Source organism: Urocitellus parryii, chromosome 4, assembly GCF_045843805.1.
Source record: "Urocitellus parryii isolate mUroPar1 chromosome 4, mUroPar1.hap1, whole genome shotgun sequence".
Classification (NCBI taxonomy): domain Eukaryota; kingdom Metazoa; phylum Chordata; class Mammalia; order Rodentia; family Sciuridae; genus Urocitellus; species Urocitellus parryii.
The window spans coordinates 135,748,965-135,768,655 of record NC_135534.1 but is presented as its reverse complement, the minus strand read 5'-3'; the positions used below and the strand labels follow the sequence as shown (position 1 = coordinate 135,768,655).

Below are 19,691 nucleotides of genomic sequence, written 5' to 3'. Positions count from 1 at the left end.
CACTAAACTAACTCGCTTGAGAAAGCACTCTACTCCCCTATCAGTGTGGCTGGGATGGTCTCCCAAATAAACCGCTTTGCCCCAGGGAAATCCCAAAGTAAAGGAGAAAGTTATATCATTTAGTGTTTGCATTCGATGGTCTGGATTTAAATCCTGGCCTGGACACTTTCCTGATGTGTGTTTGATGTTGGGAAAGCAAAGAAGCCTTTCTGTGCTTCAGGGTCGTTATCTGCAAGATGAGGATAGATAATGAAGCACCTGATTGTATAAGGATTCAGGAAGATCATCTTTGCAGTGTTAGACCATCAGAACCTTGCGCAAGTTAGGAATTCACTGAGTTACAGCTATTTGTTAAATTATAAAACAGTTGATCCTTGAATGTACTGTCCTGATAAAGCCTAGATTTAGAAAGCAATTTTATCAGCTTAGCCATCTTCTCTCTCATTTCTTGCTAACATTAATTGATTTTTGAAATCCCATTGTGCTTCACATTGCTTCTGCCTCATTCCCAAAATAGAACTCTGTAAGCACAAGGATTTCAGGTAATGATGCATCTGGGGTGTTCATTAGACACATGAATTAACCACACACCCAGACACAAAGGCCTCAGAGGAGAGGCCACAGGGCAGGCTGCCTGTTTCCAGGTGAGCCAACATCTGAGCCTGAAAAGTCTTTTACAAGCACAAGGCAAGAGAAAAGAGAGAAAGCAGGTTCAAGTTCACCTTCTCAGGCCTGACAACGCTGTACACAGAAACTGTCTCTACTCGGAAGCGGCGGGAGCCATGGGAGACAGAGTCACTCACCCTGGGCACTGAACTGGGTCTCTTGCAGGACGTTGATGATGTCCTCTCTTGGAGGCAAGTTAGGAAACTTTTCTTCCAGGACAGAAAGAATCTCTTCCTGCTTCTCTGAGATCTTGTCAGGATCCATGGTCATCCACTTGAAAAGGATGCTGCCTGAAAGGCATGAACAAAAATGCCCTTGAACTTTCAGCCAGCCAAGTCAGGGGAGGAGAAGCAATGTCCTTGTTCTCCAGGTATTAATCTCTGCAACTTGACTGACCCCTGCATGCTCCATGGCACAGAGTTTATGGATAAAAGAACAACATGTATACCTTTCCCCCACTGCACACAACACACGCAAGTGATCACACCTCAGTTTTAAATTATTTCAAAATGGTAATTAGTGGTAAACTACTTAAGAATCTGGTCAACACTAATCGCTTTAAGCAATCACAGAGAATATTGTTCCCACTTATCACATTTTACATACGAACTTCCTCCTTTTCATAACTAAATGCTTGTATACTTCCACCATCAGTAACTGAAGAGTCTGACAAGGTGGTTCACCTGAAGTCCACCGCTGACCTTTCAAGCTCCAGGCACAGTTTTAAAGTAGTTTAATAGTAAACTACTAATCTAATAATTATAAGGTTTCACGAGCCACGTCTGAATCACAGGTATACATTAAAAGTAATTTGCTAACACAGTTCTCAGGAAAAAAATGTTAAAAGATAGATTGGAGAGGTAGACAGAGGCCAGATCACGAAGGGCCTTACAAATCATCCTGAAATTTATCTTTTATGTTCTAAGGGGAATGGAGAACATTAAGTAGGAAGAATAGTATGCTCAATTTCATGTTTTGTATGAATCATTCTGGCTACCATGTAGAGAATAAATCAGAAAAGGAATATTGGTAGGATCAGTAAGGAGGTTTTTTTAAAATATATAAGAAGTAAGAAAAGAATGATTTAGCAAACAAAGAACTGGACAGACTCAATTTGAATGATCATTTAAAGGTGGAATGTGGCCAAACATATTTTGAGTATATATATATATATATATATATATATATATATATATATATATATCCTGTAGTCTGACAATCACTGATGTAAAATTCAAAAATATTCCCATCTGCTTCTAGCTAGGATTGAATATTTTGTATCAAGAACAAGAAAGAACAAGAAATTATGTCAACAATAGCAACAACAAAAAGTGCAAGAATTAGAGATATGTTTTAATTTACATTAAAACATATCTCTAATTCTGAGATTTCATCTACAGTCAAAATAGCAATTATCAAGAATACAAGTATCAAATGTTGGTGAGGATGTAGGAGAAAGTTCACTCATATATTACTAGTGGGAATGCAAACTCATGCAAACACTCTGGAAAGTAGTATAGAGATTCCTCAGGAAACCTGGAATGGAACCCTCATTTGACCCAGTTATCCCACTCCTTGGTATATATACCCAAAGGACTTAAAATCAGCATACTACAGTGACACAGCCACAGTTGGAGGTGAGTAGTTGCAATGGAGACTAAAATACTTACTATCTGACCCATTCTGAAAACATTTGCCACCCTCATGTAAGGAAAAGAGTGAAGTCAAAACAACAATTTTCGTGAGGATTGAAATCCTGATGTGTACCACCTCAAACACAGACTAGATTATGTTTATCTGCCACTTTTCTAATTCCTTTGAAGTGTAAAACTAAATCCTCTCTGGAGCAAAAGAATTTCATTATTCACTGCTTATCATGTCTACATTTTTATATACAGTATTCAGTCCTCAATAAAAAAAATTTACCTGGTATAAAAGAACTAAGACCAAATGACTAAAAACTTCAGAGGAAAAACTCATGAGGAAAAGAATGGAAACATCCAAAGGAAAATTTAAAAGTTAGCTGGAGAATTATAGCAGAAAATTAGACTCTATAAGTAAAACAATCAAATGAAATATAATAACTGAATTTAAGAATACAAAAATATGTTTATTAGACACACGGAGGAAAACATTAGTGAACTCTAAAATATATCCATATGGATACATTAAGTGAAAAGGGAATGAAAAAACACAGAGATGAGTAGAAGAGACATAAGGAACATGGAGACAGGTTTAACACACGGGTAATCATTCCCCTTGGAGAAGGGCGGGGGGTGGTCGGGGCAATGGGTACACTGATGCTTCAAAACTGATTAATACCATTCTAACATTCAAAAATCCTATGAGCCCAAATCAGCACTAATAGAAAGAAAAACACCCATAGGCACATGACAGCAGAAATTTTTTTAAAATTATAGGTAAAACAATAACCATAGAAAAAAGACATTGCAACCAGGAGAACTACAATGAAATTGAGATGAACTTCTTGACTAATGCAAGGAAAGAAGACAATGGAACTACACTTCAAGATACGAATATAAAATGAAAAAAAATGCCAGGTGCACTGGAACATGCCTGTAATTCCAGCAGCTCAGGACGCTGAGGCAGAAGGATCACGAGTTCAAAGCCACCCTCAGCAATTTAACCAGATCCTAAGCAACTCAGCAAGACTCTTTCTCTAAATAAAAAAATTTTTTTAATGGTCTGGGGATGTGACTTAGTGGTTAAGTGCCCCTGGGGTCAATCCCCAGGACCCCCCCCCAAAAAAAGAAAGAAAAATGAAATTGAAATAAAGACATTTTCAGAAAAAAAAAATCAATTCCTACAGAACAGCTTAATGAAAAGAGGCTTCTGACATTGGCTTATGATTCAGTTTAACTTAACAATTACAAAGAAATTGATGTACTAATATCAGCAGTAAAATCTAACTAAAAAGGATGCTCACCATACACTGAGTTGTTTTTACAGGATGAGACAGGCCATGCCCAGCTTCAGCCCAGGGACTCATCCGTGTGGCAAACTCTTCAACTTAACATTAGAAACCCATTCAGTATTACTCAGCCATGAAAAGATTGAAATTAAAGCAGATGCCAGGTAAATGTATGGAACTGGAGATTATCATGCTGAGTGAAATAAGCTAATCCCCCAAAACAAAAGCTGAATGTTCTCTGTAATATGTGGATGCTAACACACAATAAGGGCATGGGGGAGGGAAGAGTAAAAGTTCATTGGATTAGACCAAGGGGAATGAAGGGGGCATTGGAATAGGAAAGACAGTAGAATGAATTGGATATAACTTTCCTATGTTCATGTATGAATACACAACCAGTGAAACTCCACATCATATACAACCACAAGAATGGGATCCTAAGTTTACTCCATGTATATATAATATGGCAAAATACACTCTACTGTCATGTGTATCTAAACAGAACAAAAAAGAAAGAAAGAAGGAAAGAAACCCATTCAGCAGTTACACACTTAGTTTAAATATCAGTGTCAGGTACAGCAGCCAAAGACACCTGTTAGCGTGTTCAAACCTGTTTTGTAATGAGTGTTGACTTAACTTCCAGCAAATTCTGCAGAAGGAAATACTTATATCAATAAACTTGTACCCCAAAGTATCTCAGTGACTCACAGGCTGATAGGGAGGAGAGCTGAATTAACAGCAAGTAATGAAGAACACAATTATAATAAAATAGTAACAAACATTTCATTCTATTAGGGAAAAAATCAATCACAATATTCTTTGTTCAAAAAAAAAAAAAGAAGAAGAAGAAGATGTGCAGGGCCTCTTGCCAAAAGCAATTGCAGCACATTAATATTAAACACAATCTACTGGAGTCAGAAGTTGTTTGGGGAAAACATCCAACACAGTAAAGGCATATTCTGCATGATAAATTCTTAGCAAAAAAAGAAGGAACTTAAGCCTCTTTTCTGTTTCACCTGGGATTGATGTTTCTTTTCATACAAAAAAAAAAACAAATCAAAGAAGAAAAATGAAATATAATTTAGCTCATATATTTTGCCTAGAAATGTTTAAAAAGAAGCAAGTGCTTCCTATTTCTACAAATTGAAAATGTCCAAATTTAAGAATAAGGCTTATCTTTGTATGACTGAAGAAGTAACCCTGAGTTTGAAGAATCGTTTTGGTTTAGTATCTAGCAGGAACAGACATAGCTTTCCCCTACCCCCAACATCTTCCTAAGCAACACAGCCTTCCTTCCTCCTAAGCAAGACAGGCAACCAGGCAACGTAACTCCCTTTGGACTTTATAACCATTTTGGGAGAGAGATGATTCATTCTCTGGCCAAGAGAGAGACTGGGGAAAAAAAAAAAAAAAAACTGGCTCCGTTCCTTTCCTATTTGACCTCCTTAAAAGGATCTTTTTGAAGTCTGTTAATCCAGGCTACTAAAATAGCAAGCAACTATTCTTTATTAAAGGTCAAATGGAATTACCAGAGAAAGGAGAGAGTTTTGTTTTGTTTTTAATCCCAGAGCATAGTTTTTCCACTTCGTCCTAAACTGAGTACGATTGCTGTTAACTGTTTCACTCTTCATCCTGTGACTGCTGTCAAGGCCATATACAAATAAATGTGGTAAGTCATTTAATTTAGGCAAAGTGTGGACTTGATCCAAGTATGCTGGCAATCAGTGGCTGAAATCTCACTGCCAGATGGTTCCCAGAAACATACACAAATACACATGTGCACACACACAAACCCCAATGTGCTGACTTGGCAATTTAATGGGTCTCAGATTTGGCAGTAGTCCTATACTGTACATCTCTGGGGAAATAAAAGAATACAGGTTGAGGAGTCTGGTGAGTCCACAACCATTTGTTTCTGGCACAAATCCAGGGCATAACCAGAACCAACTTTAGGCCATCTGACAGTACAGGGTGACTTTTAGGTATGTTCCAGTTGCAACATGTTCAAAAACAATAAAAAGAACTTAGAACCACATGGGAAGTAGAAAAACTGGAAGACGAAAAGGAGATAAAAAAAAGAAAAAGAGGGAGAAGAAAAAGAAAACAAAGAAAAAAGAAGAACCACACAAACAAAAGCAGAGATGGGGAGGGGAAGAAAGAAGCAAAAATTTGACACAGTTCCAAAAATCAAGGTGATTTATGATCTTATTCTGCCATCAGCACTTTCTTTTCTTACACAATAATTAGAAAGTAATTCTACACTATACCACTCCTCAGAATTTATCCTAAAGAATTAAAGTCATCATACCACGGAAGTACATGCAGATCTATGTTTAGAGCAGCACAATTCACAACAGCCAAACTATAGAAACAGCCTGGGTGTCCACAAATAGATGAATAGATAAAGAAAAGGTGGGACATATTTACCCATAAAGATGAATGAAATTATGTTATTTGCAGGAAAATGGATGAAACTTGAGACTATTATGTTAAGCAAAGAAACCCAAACTGAGAAAGTCAAGGGTTTTATGTTTCCTCTCATATGTGGACAGAAAGGTGCAGAGAGTGGGGGAAGTCTCATGATAATTGAAGGGAGATCTGTAGAATAGAGGAAAGAGACTAAGGAGAGTGAGGAGAGGGAAAGGGGGAATATTGGTATCAGCCAAATTATATTGTTATATTGTGTGCACATACAAATATGTAGCAATGAATCCCACATTATGTAAATCTGTAATGCACCAATTAAATTATGGAAGAAAAAATAATAAAGTAATGCTGCATAAACACATGCCTTTTCAGATGAAAGTGGATGCTAATGATTTGCATCCTGAAATGTCCAAATTTTGAAGTACGGTCTATTAAAAAGACAATAAGACCTAGCTGTTATAAGAAGTTTCAGTTTAAGAAAATGCATCTTCTGGGCTGAGCCTGGGGCTCAGTGGTAGAGCACTTGCCTAGCATGTGTGAGGCCCTGGGTTCAATTCTCAGCACCTTATATAAATAAATTAATAAAATAAAAGTCCATCAACATCTAAAAAAGAATTAAAAAAAAAAGAAAATGCATCTTCTTTGCTAATGGAAACCATAAAAAAATGCTAAAGAGAGGGAAATAAAGGGTTCTTGCTATTCCAGAAACCCCCTAAGGAAAAGTGCAGGAATTTTGTAGAATTGAAGATCAAGGATCTGAGAAAGAAGTTTGCCCCAAAGAGGCTTTGATAGGCAATGAGGAAACTAATCTATAAAAAGCTAGGCACCATCACAGGAATATAGTCAGATGTATAGAACTGAGAACAGAATGACTAGGAATTGTGAGAAAAGCTAGCAACTGCTACATACCTGCAGAACCTAAATTGGTGGGAGGATCAGAGGTATCAATGGTGACAGGGCAAGGTCTGAAAGATGTGGCAGCTTCTTTCCCTTCTCCATGTGGTCAAAACCACCTTTGTTAAGTTTATTTAACAGGCTTCAGTTAACTTGCTGAGAGTTCCTGCTAAGGCGTAGCAACACTCAAATATGAGTCCAGCAAACATACCAATCTACAAGTGTGGTTATGGCAAAAATGATAAGAAACGAATTGCCTAGGCAGATAGTTCTTTGCTGAATCTCTTGGTAGATAAAGCATCATCTGCCTGAAGGACCTGATTCTTGAGATTTATGCTGTTGAAAACAATTTAAAGAAGTGACTAACTTCCCGAAGTCCTTCAAATTATCTTCTTTGTGAGGTGAAATGAAGAAAAAGACCACCTAATTTGTAAAAGGCTGAGGATGTTAGCAACAGGGAAGACTAGATCAACAAGTTACTTAAAAGAATAAAGTATGGTATCAACCATGGTGTTTTTTAATCCAGGTCAGTTAACAAATAGAGATCAACTGATATTTTTTAAAAAGAAAGAAAATGCAAATTATTTCAATTTTGTTAAAATCTCCAAAAAGTCACATTGAGTCACCTGTTGACATCTATCCAAAACTGTCCTGCAGGTCCCAAAGGATACAGTGACGGGAGATTATCAGAGAAACACAAGCCAATTATTTCTATGCTGGCAACCTGATACCTCCTTTAAATTGGTATAAAAATAACTCTTTAACAACATCCACAGTAATCAGGTCTCACCTCAATATTTGGGGGGGGGGTGTATTTTTTATTGTTTTTTTTAGTTACACATAACATTAGGTTTAATTTTGATATAATTATAAAAGCATGAAATATAGTTTATTCTAATTAAGTCCCCAGTACTTCCCTTTTCCCTCTCTTCTTCCCTCCTTCTGTTCCCTTCACTCTATAATTTTTCTGATTTTTATTTATAGGATTTTTTTATAGTTAGTGTCTCGTGGTATACATGATAGTGAGATTCACTGTATCTACTTCAATATTTGAATAAAATAGTATACCATAATGCAAGCACTTGGATTGAGAGCAACAGTTATAAGATTAAAAATATCCAAATATGATTTGACTTAAATATGTATTTCTTGCATTTAGAGAAAAACATCAGCATGTACTAAAAAGAAATTTGGAGCAGAAAATAAAGGTTATTAGACTAGAGGTGAAGCTGATTAAAAAATAAAAGATACAGGAATGCTGACTGGGGAGCAGGGAGGCTCTGACACACTGGGCACTATCCCTGTGCAAACCCAGATTGCATGTGAGAAAGTGCCAGAGTTAGGGGAATGGATAGTATTGTTAGGTGTCTTTTCAAGAAAACTTATGCAAGGGAAAAACCTTTCGACTCAGTTGTGCATTTTTAAAATGAGGAGCTTGCATATAATCTGTTTCAATAATAATACGAATATCAATATCAATCACATTTCCATGTTTTCATTCACAACTGGAAGCTAATTTCCAAGGTTTCAAACTGAATATTATTTTGACACCTCCAAAATTGTTACTCTACTTTTATTTTATTCCTTCTTCCACTCCTTTTCTTTTTCTTGATCCTGACTTCTTTTCCCTGTTTAATTGTATTACATGCATTTTTGTAAGTCATCTCAAATATTTTATTCAAAAAGGAGGAGCATAAATTAAACAAACGATGGTAGATAGCTGACCTGTGCAAATAGATCCTACACTTAGTGTACATGTGACAATCTAAGGACAATGAGTGTGTATACCATATGATTCCCTATGTAGGGTACAAAAACAGGCAAAACCCATGTGTAATGTTAGGGGTACACATGCAGGTGGTAAAATGATTTTAAAAGGCAAAAAAAAATGCATGCCATAAATATCAGAATACTCATCACCTTTAGTTGGAAGGGAATTGGTAATCATGGAAAGGTGAACAAAAATTGTCTTCCTGTTCTATTGCTTTTCTTTTTCTTTTTTCTTTTCTTTTTTAAATTGGTTCTTTTCTACTGTGGTGTATTCATATATGTACATAGCAAAGGTAAGTCAGATTCTTTTCTCTGACTTTCCCTAACCCATTCCTCCTCCCTTCCTTCTATTCTCATTTATTTACTCTTCTGATCTTATTTCTATTCCTTTTTCTTTTCTTTTTTTTTTTAATCTTGGCAGCTGTTAAAAGTGTTTCCTTTGTGGTGACTTACTGAGCTGTCTATTTATGTTTTTATAGACATATCTGATATTCTTTTCTGTACATACATTATAGTCTATGTGAATTATACAAAAGAGTCTAAATTACAGACAAAATTTTAATATAAATATATAACAACAAATAAAAGATGAAAATAAAAACAAATCCTTGCAAAACACCAAAACAAATTCTACTAGTATTTCTAAAAACAAAACAAAGAAAGAAAAAATGGAACTGTTTATGACTGAGAAGAACAATGTCTGAATTCTAGACATTGAAAATTAAGACTATTAGAGGGATGGCTGAAACAGAATGGGAACTGAAGTGCCATAGCTCTAAGGAAACCAATGCAGTCATGAAAACAGACAAGGCATAAAGAATCTTGCAAAATTCATTTTATGTCAGTTTTTATCAAGGGCCTACTATACACCAGCCATGGTTCTGGGTACCAGAGCACAACAGTGAAGCAGGGCACACAGCACACAGGCACCTTCTGATGTAGCTTACATCCTGGAGTTAGATAACAGAGATAGGAGGAGCCTAGGGCTAGAAAGAAAGAGATGAGACCGATGGAAACAAGCAATCCATGAGGACGGAATAGCTATGTCAATACTCAAAGGTAGAAAGAGTTCAGAATATCTGAAAAGCCAAAGGCCCTTTTCCCCCAGAACCTAGCAGGGGAGGGAAGATATCCATTAGGTGACATCAGAGAGGGCAGAGGGAAGATGATGCCTTGGTTTGCAGGAGTGGAGTGCTTAGATATTGAATATGAGGAATTTTACACAGTGGATTGATGACCTGATTTACATTTTTTAAAAAGTCATTCAGACCACTTCACAGATGATGAATATGATGGAGGAAACAGGACAATAAGTTGCTATTATAGTAGTCAAGGAGAGATAGGATGGCAGCTTGGATTGGGCCACTAGTAGTGATTATGGAAAACATGGATGAATTCCAGTTATATTCTAGATGTAGAGTCAGCAAGACTTGCTAGTGGATCAATATGGAGGGGAAGGAAATGGAAAGAATCAAGTATAACTCCTAGATTGAGGCTTGAGTAATTGGGTGGTTGGCAAGGCCTTTTACTGAAATGAGAAAAATGGAATAAAAGAAGTTTGGAGTTACAGAGAATCAAAGGGATCTATTAGGGCTGTGCTAAGGTGGTATGAATTAGACATGCATGTGAATATGTCACATAGGCATTGGACACAAATCTGGAATTCTAAAGAGAGGTCATAGAGATATGGGAGATCATGGTTGGAAATAGCTGTGTATTCTTTAAAAGTCTTGGAAATAAATGATGTCACCTAGTGCATAGATTTTTTTAAATGTCCAGGACAAAGTTGTAGGGCACTCTGATACTCAGAAGTTGAGCAGAAGAGGAGCTAAAAAGCAAGGTTAAGAAAGAGCAGGTGCAATCTTTTGCACACTAAGAAGCACATTGGAAATTAGGTCTTTTAAGACCTAGAAGAATACATAAATTCTAGAAATGCGTGTCAAATTAACAACAATTTGGAATATCCCAAAATACAAAGTAACATAATAACTTCTTTGAAAGAGAACTAGTTATATTATGAAAATAAAGAATGCTGAAATTATAAGAACAAAGAAAACAAGTCCTTTCAGATTTGGTGATGTTAATACTTGACTGGGAAAGTATAAAATCTAAGTTTGAACTCAGTGAATTCTGCAAAATTAGACTCAATTTCTTTCTTATATTTACTAAAGATCTGGGAGCTTATAAAAATTGACCCATTGCTTTCAAATAACTTTACCTCTGAATATATGAGTCACATTAAAGTCAGACTTCTGTTATCACCATCCTTCTTGCCAAAACTGTTCAGTGACATTTCATGTCCTCCCCACCTACATAGAAACATGTACTCTTTGGCCAAAGGTCTCCAGGGCTCCCTTCCACTGTAACAGTCCCCTTTGTGTTCTCCCTCCCAAGCTCTCTCTCAAGACAGCATCTATAGAGGGAGCCCTCATAGGTAAAGAATTTTCATCCCCTCACATTCTAATTTCTTTCTTTTCTTTCTTTTTTTTTTTTGCATGTGTTTGATTCTTATTTTTTAATTTTTAATTGGTTTTTTAAAAAAAGTGACAGCAGAATGCATTACAATTCTTATTACATTCTAATTTCTAAGCAATAAGGAAATGATGTTCACTTTCTGGCAGCTTCCCAATGGCACTTCAAGCCTAACCTTATGAGACATCTCCAATATCAAGAAGAAAACAAGATTTTCTTTTTAGCCATAGCTCTGTCTTGATAATTCTGAAAACTAAGATAAAGATAACAAATAAATAATGGTCTGCATTCCTTCTAATTTCCTAAATCTGAGCAGCAGCAGCAGTCACAAATTGTATCTTTGTACTAATGCATTCATTTTCTATTATTTTGCTATTTGTAAGATATCATAATAATGAAAAATTCATGGACAACTTTCTTTCCTACTAAATAGCATGTATTTTTAATAATAAACTAAAAATCTTAGTTTACATGATAGTTAAACAGAATATTCTCTAATGCTTGCCTGCACGACACATTAGCAAAAAAAAAAAAAAAAAAAAAACTTAAGCTTAGATTCCCAATTACCTTTATTTTCCTTCTGCTCTATCACAAAAAGAAATGGGATAGTTGAATTCATCTCCCATAGAACATTCTAATTTCATTTAGAATATTTAGACATCCACTGCCATAAAAATATTTAAGGTAGATTTACTGGATCCATTAGATGTAAAACCTTTACAGGAGCTATATAACTCTTGACCTTTTCCCCTCTACACTGTGGTAAAGAGCAGAGTCCTTAAGAGAGCTAAGTCAACATATTCTTGGCCTTCCTCCTTTTAGAATTCTTTCAGTCTGTTCCTCAGTTTTGAAATTTCCCAAATTAAACACTTCTGAGAAAAATCTGTATTTACCATATCCAAAATAAATTACTGAAAGAAAATAAAAGCCTTACACCAAAATCAAACCAGTGTCTTCCATGAGAAAAGAAGTGAATTTTTGTGGTTTTAATTTCCAGACTTGAAAGCTACTCTTTGGAAGCCCCAGACTTCACTGAGGGAGATGAAAGAAATTAGTAGAATATTGTCATCCCTCAGTATCTCTGGGGTACTGCTTACAGGACTGCTGTAGACACCAAAATCTATGGATTCTCAAATTCTATGCATAAAAGACTGCAGTATTTGCATATAACCTAATAATCCTCCCACATACTTCAAATCATCTCTATATTACTAATAATACCTTGTAAATGGAAGTGTTTAACAAATAGTATTTATAATGTGTTGTTCAGAGAAAATGACAAGAAAACAGTCTGTTTGTACATGTTCAGTACAAACGCACTTTTAAAAAATGTTTTCAATCTGAGGTTGGTTGAATCCATGGATATAGAACCCGTGGATCCAGAGGATCAACTGTACCTGATAACAGGGCACTTTGACCTCAGCGCCTAAAATGGGCTGAAGATGGAGTGTGTTACAGATGGGGGTGAATGACCTGACATTATATCATCAAAATAAAAAGTTCACATTTTTGCCATCCATACAATATTATACAAACCAAGCACGTACAAGTGTCAGGAGATATTTCAAGGTAGTAACGTGGAATTCCGGTCAACATTCACACTGTTGCAGGGCAAGAATCACCTCTGGAAGCTATTAAAATGGCCAGAGGAGCCATTCCAGCTCTCCAACAGAGGTGCAGCAGTGCCATTTAATATTCTTGTCTAGTGAAACAGCACAGCCCCTTCGTGCTTATTTTTAAATGCACATTTTTAATATCCAATATAATGTTACTCTTTAACAAACTCTTTACTCCCTGCCTCTCTGATGAAGCTTCCTGTGGTCTTTAAAGGGATTGTTAACCCAAGAATGGATCACAGTCTTTCTGCATGAGCAGGTTGAGAGACACCCCATTAAGCCTTCCAGTATTTACTAGAAAGACCATCTCTCACCTCTGAGGAGATGAGCCAGTTGCTCTGTGATGAGCTCGGGAGCCTCCTGGAGAAGCTCTTTCAGCACGAGGGATGAGGAAGACTCCCGGATCTCAAACTCTGTGTCATTCTGTTCAACAGCATTAATGACCTTGACAACTGCTGATTCCAAAGTTTTGTCTTCACTGCAGAGCAAATGGAAGGGAGGGAGAGAAGGAGACAGGGCATGATTTCTCGCTTTTTGGAATTATTTACTCTCTGCTCCCTTCCAAATAATGACTTCCTCTCAACAGTCAACACTGTGAGTAAACTCAGACAACTCTCAAGAGTAGGGGCTTACTCCATGTCTTCACATTTCCTGTCTACTGAGAACCTCCCCAAGATTACCAGAATATCTTCACACTGTAGCAACTCTATCTCATGTTTCATTGTTGGGAAATAATAATAATAACTAACACATAGTGAGCTTCCAATACAGGACAGACTCAATTTTTAAACATTTGAGGTGTGTTATCATATTTTCTACTATAAAATGATCCTATGAAATGGGTGCTGGTAAAATCCCTGCTTGATACACAGGAAAACTAAGGCACAAAGAGGTGAAAAAGTGTGTTTCAGGTTATACAACTAGTGAACAGACTAGCTAGTATTTAAGCTGTCAATTCAGCTCCAAAACTTGCACATCTAGTCACTCTGGTTTAGAAGAAAAAAATGCCTGGGCTTATATAATGTAACCATCATTGTTATATGTGAGATAGGGTGGATTTTATCAAATATAGGAAGAAAACTATGAATAGAACCAACTGTATTCTTTCTGTCAGGAAAAAAAAAATGGGTGACAATAGGAAATGAGAATCTCTATTTATTTTTTAAAAACATACTGTTTCATAAAGAATTCCAAAGTCAGAGATCACAATTTCAATCTCAAAACCAGCATACATTTTTTTTTCCATTTAGAAACAGTTAACACATAAATTTTAGCCAAGCATATGATTATCCTAAATATCAGGCTCTGGTTTATGTGCAATGTGAGCATCTCCTGAAGGTTCACATGTGAAAGCTTGGTCCCCAGGGTAGAGTTACTAGGAAATCTATGAAGCTTTAAAAGGTGGGGCCTAGTGGGAATTCCTTGGGTCAATGGGGTCATGACTTTAAAGGATTATGGGAACAGTCTCTGTGGGACCATTGAGATGTGGCTTAAGATGTGACCATTTGACTCCTACACATGCTCCCACCATGACGTGCCATCCTCAGCAGAGGCCCAAAATGATGGGGTCACCTGATCTTGTATTTGAACCTCAGAACCATGAGCCAAAATAATCTCTCTTTATTTTATAAGTAATCTATGTTAGATATCTCATTATGGTGACAGAAAGCTGACTAAAACAACCAATAACTAAACTTGTAGCCCCTTGTCAACAGTTGATTGCTACATGTTACTCAAAAGAATTTCATTTGTTTCAAATGGCATAGGAATAAGATTGTTTTCAAAACTCTTTATAAGTAAATGAAATAGGACTAATATTACCAAATATTAATACCTATGTATTCACCTCCCAAAATGGTTCAATTTAAAAAATATTAAATAAAAAAGTTTTTATTTCATGTACACTTAGATCAATATACACTGGTACAAGTCATGAACAATTAGCAAACTGGCAAATTACATAAAAGATGGCCATCTCAAATGATGGAGGTGTTTAGTGACACTTCATTCAGTAGCAGCAGAAAGTCTATCAAAATGGCATCTTTAGGGCTGGGGTTGCGGCTCAGTAGTGGTGGAGCACTCGCCTCACACGTGTGTGACCCTGGGTTTGATCCTCAGTACCACATAAAAATAAATAAATAAAATAAAGGTATTGTGTCCAACTACAACATATGTGTATGTGTGTGTGTGTGTGTGTGTGTGTATATATTAAAAAGGGTATTTTTATAAGATCCTTGAAGACAGAGAATTTGTCTTATTCCTCTTTATGTACCTCTAGATCCTTGTACCAGTTAGCAGCTCTTAAGTACTTTTTGAAGGAGGCAGAAGATCCAAGTTCTAACATGAACTCTTCTACTATCTGCATGTGGTACCTTGGACAAGTCATCCTGACACTGGGTTGCAGATTACCTCTCCATAAAATAAGAAGTCTGAACTATATGAACTTCCAAAAATCCATCTTCCTCTTATAGAATAAAGTGCTGTGAATGAACAATTTGAAGACTTTCTACTTAAAGATGTCATATTTGAAATGCAAAAGTAAAAGCAGAGTTGACATAATAACCCAAATGTTGTCAAAAGGAAGGAAAAATATTCCCCTTTCTCTGAATGACCTCTGCTTTTTTCTTAATTGTTGGCAATTTTTTGTTCCAATTATATAAAAATAAAATATGCTTGAATAGAAATAGAAAACTAAATGACAACAAAAATAATAACAGTAGATATCTTTTAAAAATAATAAAAATGCAAGACTAGAAGTTGTTCCTTTTTTGTTTTGTTTTGTTTCCCTTTTTTCCATTTTTTGTTTTAAATTTTTCTACAGGGGCTAGAAGTGTAGCTCAGTGGAAGAGTGCTTGCTTAGCAGACACAAGACCCTGCTGATTTCAATCCCAAGCCCCAGGCAAAAGAAAAAAAACAGACCTATAATGAACATATATTAATTTTATAATCAAGAAAGAAAAAAATCAATGTTTTCTTTAATGCTGAAAATTTCTGTTAAGCCAGGTTCAGTGGAGTATGCCTGTAATCCCAGTGGCTCAGGAGGCTAAGGCAGGAGGATCTCGAGTTCAAAGCCAACCTCAGCAAATTAGGAAGGCCCTAAGCAACTCAGCAAAAACCTGTCTCTAAATAAAATATAAAAAAAGGCTGGGAAATGTGGCTCAGTGGTAAAGCACCCCTGGGTTCAATCCCTGGTGCCAAAAAATAACAACAAAGATATTTTTCTGTTAATATTTCTGACATTTTAGAAAACATCTTTATTGATATTCTACTAACGATACCATTCAATGTCCCAACCCTTTCTTCTTGTGATGATAGTTTATATATATTTTTGCCTTGCAAAATACTTGTTATTTCAGGAAGATTTTTCAGAGAAATGTGTTGACTTTCTACTTAGTGATATTAGGTATTCCTGACTTGTTTTGCTCCTTTTTGAGGTAAACAATTAAACATTAAAGCACCATTTGCTGAGATACAATTTTTTTTGAAGCCTCTGAAATCCTCTGGCCAGTCTGGGCCTCCGAGTGGGCTTCCTACTGTTCCTGCTGATGCTTGTCTTCTGTCTGATCACCTTTTTCTCCAGGCCTTGTCTGCTGAACTCCTGCTTCAGGGTTTAGATCAAAGACCACCCCTACTGCAACCTCCTCCCTCCAGAATAAATGGCTTCTTCACCCTCCCCAGTGTTACTTGGGAAAAGGTTGAAAATAAATGCAGAAGATAGTGTTCTCATCTTCATTCTTTCCAGCATGTAGAGGCAAACTGCTTTGTTTGCTGCCAAAGTATCTGAAATGGATCCACCATCATATAGGACTTATCGATATACTTTAATTCGTGCCTTTCATGGCTTCTTTTCTCAAGTCTCAACCATTTTTTACATCTTTATATAACAGAAGGTTCACCATTTATTTCTCAAGTCTCAACCATTTTTTACATCTTTATATAGCAGAAGGTTCACCCTACATTTGGGAAATAGGTCCAATTTGATGTATTACTGCATTTCATAGATAAGCAGGATTCATCTGGTTCTGATCTGTCCTGGAAACCTCAGTTTTTGGTTTTTTGTTTTGTTTTTTGTTTTGTTTTTAATATTTATTTTTTAGTGTAGTGGGACACAATAGCTTTATTTTACTTATTTATTTTTATGTGGTGCTGAGGATCGAACCCAGAGCCTCGCACATGCTAGGCGAGCTCTCTATTACTGAGCCACAACCCCAGCCCAAAGCCTCAGTTTTTAAGACATCTGCCCAAACCACAACAATCCTGAGCAAGGTGATGACTGACCAGAAGACCTTCATTAAGGGGCCAAACCTCCAGAGCTTCACAGTGAGCCTTACCTTGCCAGGACGTTGCTGCCAACGAGTGTTATAGACAACTTCCCTTCATCATTTAGCTGATGCAGGTTAATCTCATCTCGGAATATGTGGAATGATTCAGAGATATTCAGCTCTTCTAAAATAAACCTTGTCTCAGTGAAGTAGTTGAATTCAGTTCTTGGAATATTCAGCACTGGTAAACAGAGAACCCCAGGTGGGCTGACCTACCAAGAGAAGATTGACTAAATCACCAAAACAGCAGGAGGGAAGACACAAGGACATTTTCTGCAGCTTCAGGGTAATTGGTAAAAGGCATATAAGTCTTTTGGCAGTACCAAATCATTTGACATTCAGAACCAAATTTTCCTAAATACAATTAGTAGAGCACTATACACTTAGGGGTAAGGGGCCTCTAATGTTTTCTAATTTCCTTATTCTTATTGAAACTTCTTATAACCTACTTGAAATGGTTTATGTCTCACTTCAACCCCTCCATGATTAAACCCATGAGGCCTTGAGTTCCAGCCCCAGCACTGGGGGAAAAAAAAAAAGAAAAAGAAAAGAAACACTATATAAGTTACTGAAAACATTTAGGAACCAGATTCAGCCCACACACTAACTAAAGATTGTGATCTTTACTGATTTCTTATATTATATTAAAAAAAAAGTCTTTTGTTCACAAGCTCATAAAAACTTTTATGTCAATCAGGGGAAACGGAAGATAGGTAGGAGTTTAGAGAATTCCAGATTCCCATAATAAGTTTAGTTTTCTATAAGAATGTTTTTAAAATGAAGGTGTGTTATCTTAAGAGTAAAGAGCAATAAATCTTATCATTATCATTACAAGCATGTAGGGCTTGATAACATCAGATTTCTGCAGTCTTTATTCTTATATTTCACCAGCTCTGTCACAAGCTTGTCATCTGTCTCCCCTTTCTAGCATTACGAAGGCAGAACTTTTGGACTGCTTTGTCCCATTATGCTTTCCAGTACATAAAACAGTCTGGCTCTAGTAAACATCTAATAAACATTCATTGAATGAAACAAAGGAGCCAACCACTGCTATAGTACACAAAGCACAAACCTGCTCCAAAAAAGTGGGGTTTTCTTACCTGTTGCAGGTAAGATAATAATCATTAGCAATACATGGATGGCAAATTAGTTTTTCTAATTCATTGAGAGTTATCTCTAACTCCTAATAATGAAACAGAGAAAGGAACCAATACATGAGTCAAGAGCATGTAGCCTGAGCCTATCCTGGAAGTACCTATTCTGAAGTTGGAGTCAGAAGAACTAGGTTCCCGCCCCAGCCTCTGCTGTGTGAATTGGAGAAAGCCTTTTTCCTCTCTGAGCCTCTGTTTTCCCTATCTGTAGAATGGGGCTCACTTACCAGAGTGAGAAAGATATAAATGGGATAATACACAGGAAGCGACAAAGCCCTACATTTATGCCAAATGTTAACACTCTGAGAGGGAGTATCAGGATCTCAGGAAAATTTTAATGGAGGTATAGACCACTATTAGGGCCTGGGCCCAGTAAACTAAGACAATGCAGAGAAACACAATAGAATTCCCAGTATCTGTCTCTTAGGTGATTCCACATTTGTTCCTATGGTGGCAAGGCTTCACAGAAGAGCACAATCGTGAGTCTCTTTATCCCACCTCTTTCATTGGATATCATTATATTCATTCAAAACATTGTAGCTATTAGTGGTGGTGTTATTATTATATAATTTTCTTAAAAATCCATGCCATTAGAAGTCTAAACATCAATCCAGTTCGGTCAACTGTATGTTCTCTAAACAAGTGACAGGTTTTTTAGAAATCAAAAAACCCAGTTAATAAAGTTAGTGTTTAAAATGCATGTCTTACACAGGCACATTTATCTCCTCATACCAATTAATCTCTGCTGTAAAGTTCAACAAATTTTAAGACAAATTTGATAGAGAGCCCACATGTAGAGATCAGAATATTTTACCCATCATTTTCATCAGCTGCTGCCCTAAAGCAGTTCTTGCCACCCACAGCTCATTCTGGAAGACTGGGTTTCATGTGAATTTAAATCACTCTAGATCAGCTATGCATACTGTCAGGGGCCAAGGATCCAAACAAAATTTGAATAAAACAAACCAGACTCTGGAAAATTAAAAATTGTGTGAGATTTTTGGAAATAGCATCCAAACATCCAAACAGGCTTTAAGGCAATAAAGAATATCAGGAGCTGATGAATTTTATGGAAAGAAAATTTTTAAACAATTTATTGAAAGGCCTTTTCCACTTTACCAGGTGTGTTTGTGTTTTATAGAGGAAAAAGATGCCCCCTCAAGAGAGATCATCTTTACTGAGGATGACCATGGTGTACAAAATCAGGTCTAAAAGGCAAAACTGAACAAGGACTTATCAAATGTACATTTGACATGGAATCCTTTTGCCTCTAGAAATGCCAGCCAGTATTCTCTGCACTTCATGTAATCTTCATGAAAGTTATTTCATACATATTTTTCTACCTCCAAAGGTAAAACTATCCGACAGGATGACAAAAGAAAATAAAAAAAAAATCTGGTCCTTATATTGTTAGTTCTGAATTCCTATAAATGAAATAGAT

The 19,691-nt window shown here is 36.4% G+C and overlaps 1 protein-coding gene across 6 annotated transcripts in view; it reads right to left on the bottom strand.

The window, feature by feature from the left end:
• The window catches only part of Prune2 (prune homolog 2 with BCH domain), a 260,170-nt gene that overhangs the window by 195,904 nt on the left and 44,575 nt on the right, over positions 1-19,691 (bottom strand). For all 6 annotated transcript variants that reach the window (XM_026394031.2, XM_077797009.1, XM_077797008.1 and 3 more), the window contains exons 3-5: positions 17,109-17,311; positions 13,092-13,255; positions 804-956 (exon numbers count right to left, since the gene is read on the bottom strand). In XM_026394031.2, the coding sequence (XP_026249816.2) occupies positions 804-956; positions 13,092-13,255; positions 17,109-17,311 (520 nt within the window). The remainder of the gene's footprint in view (positions 1-803; positions 957-13,091; positions 13,256-17,108; positions 17,312-19,691) is intronic.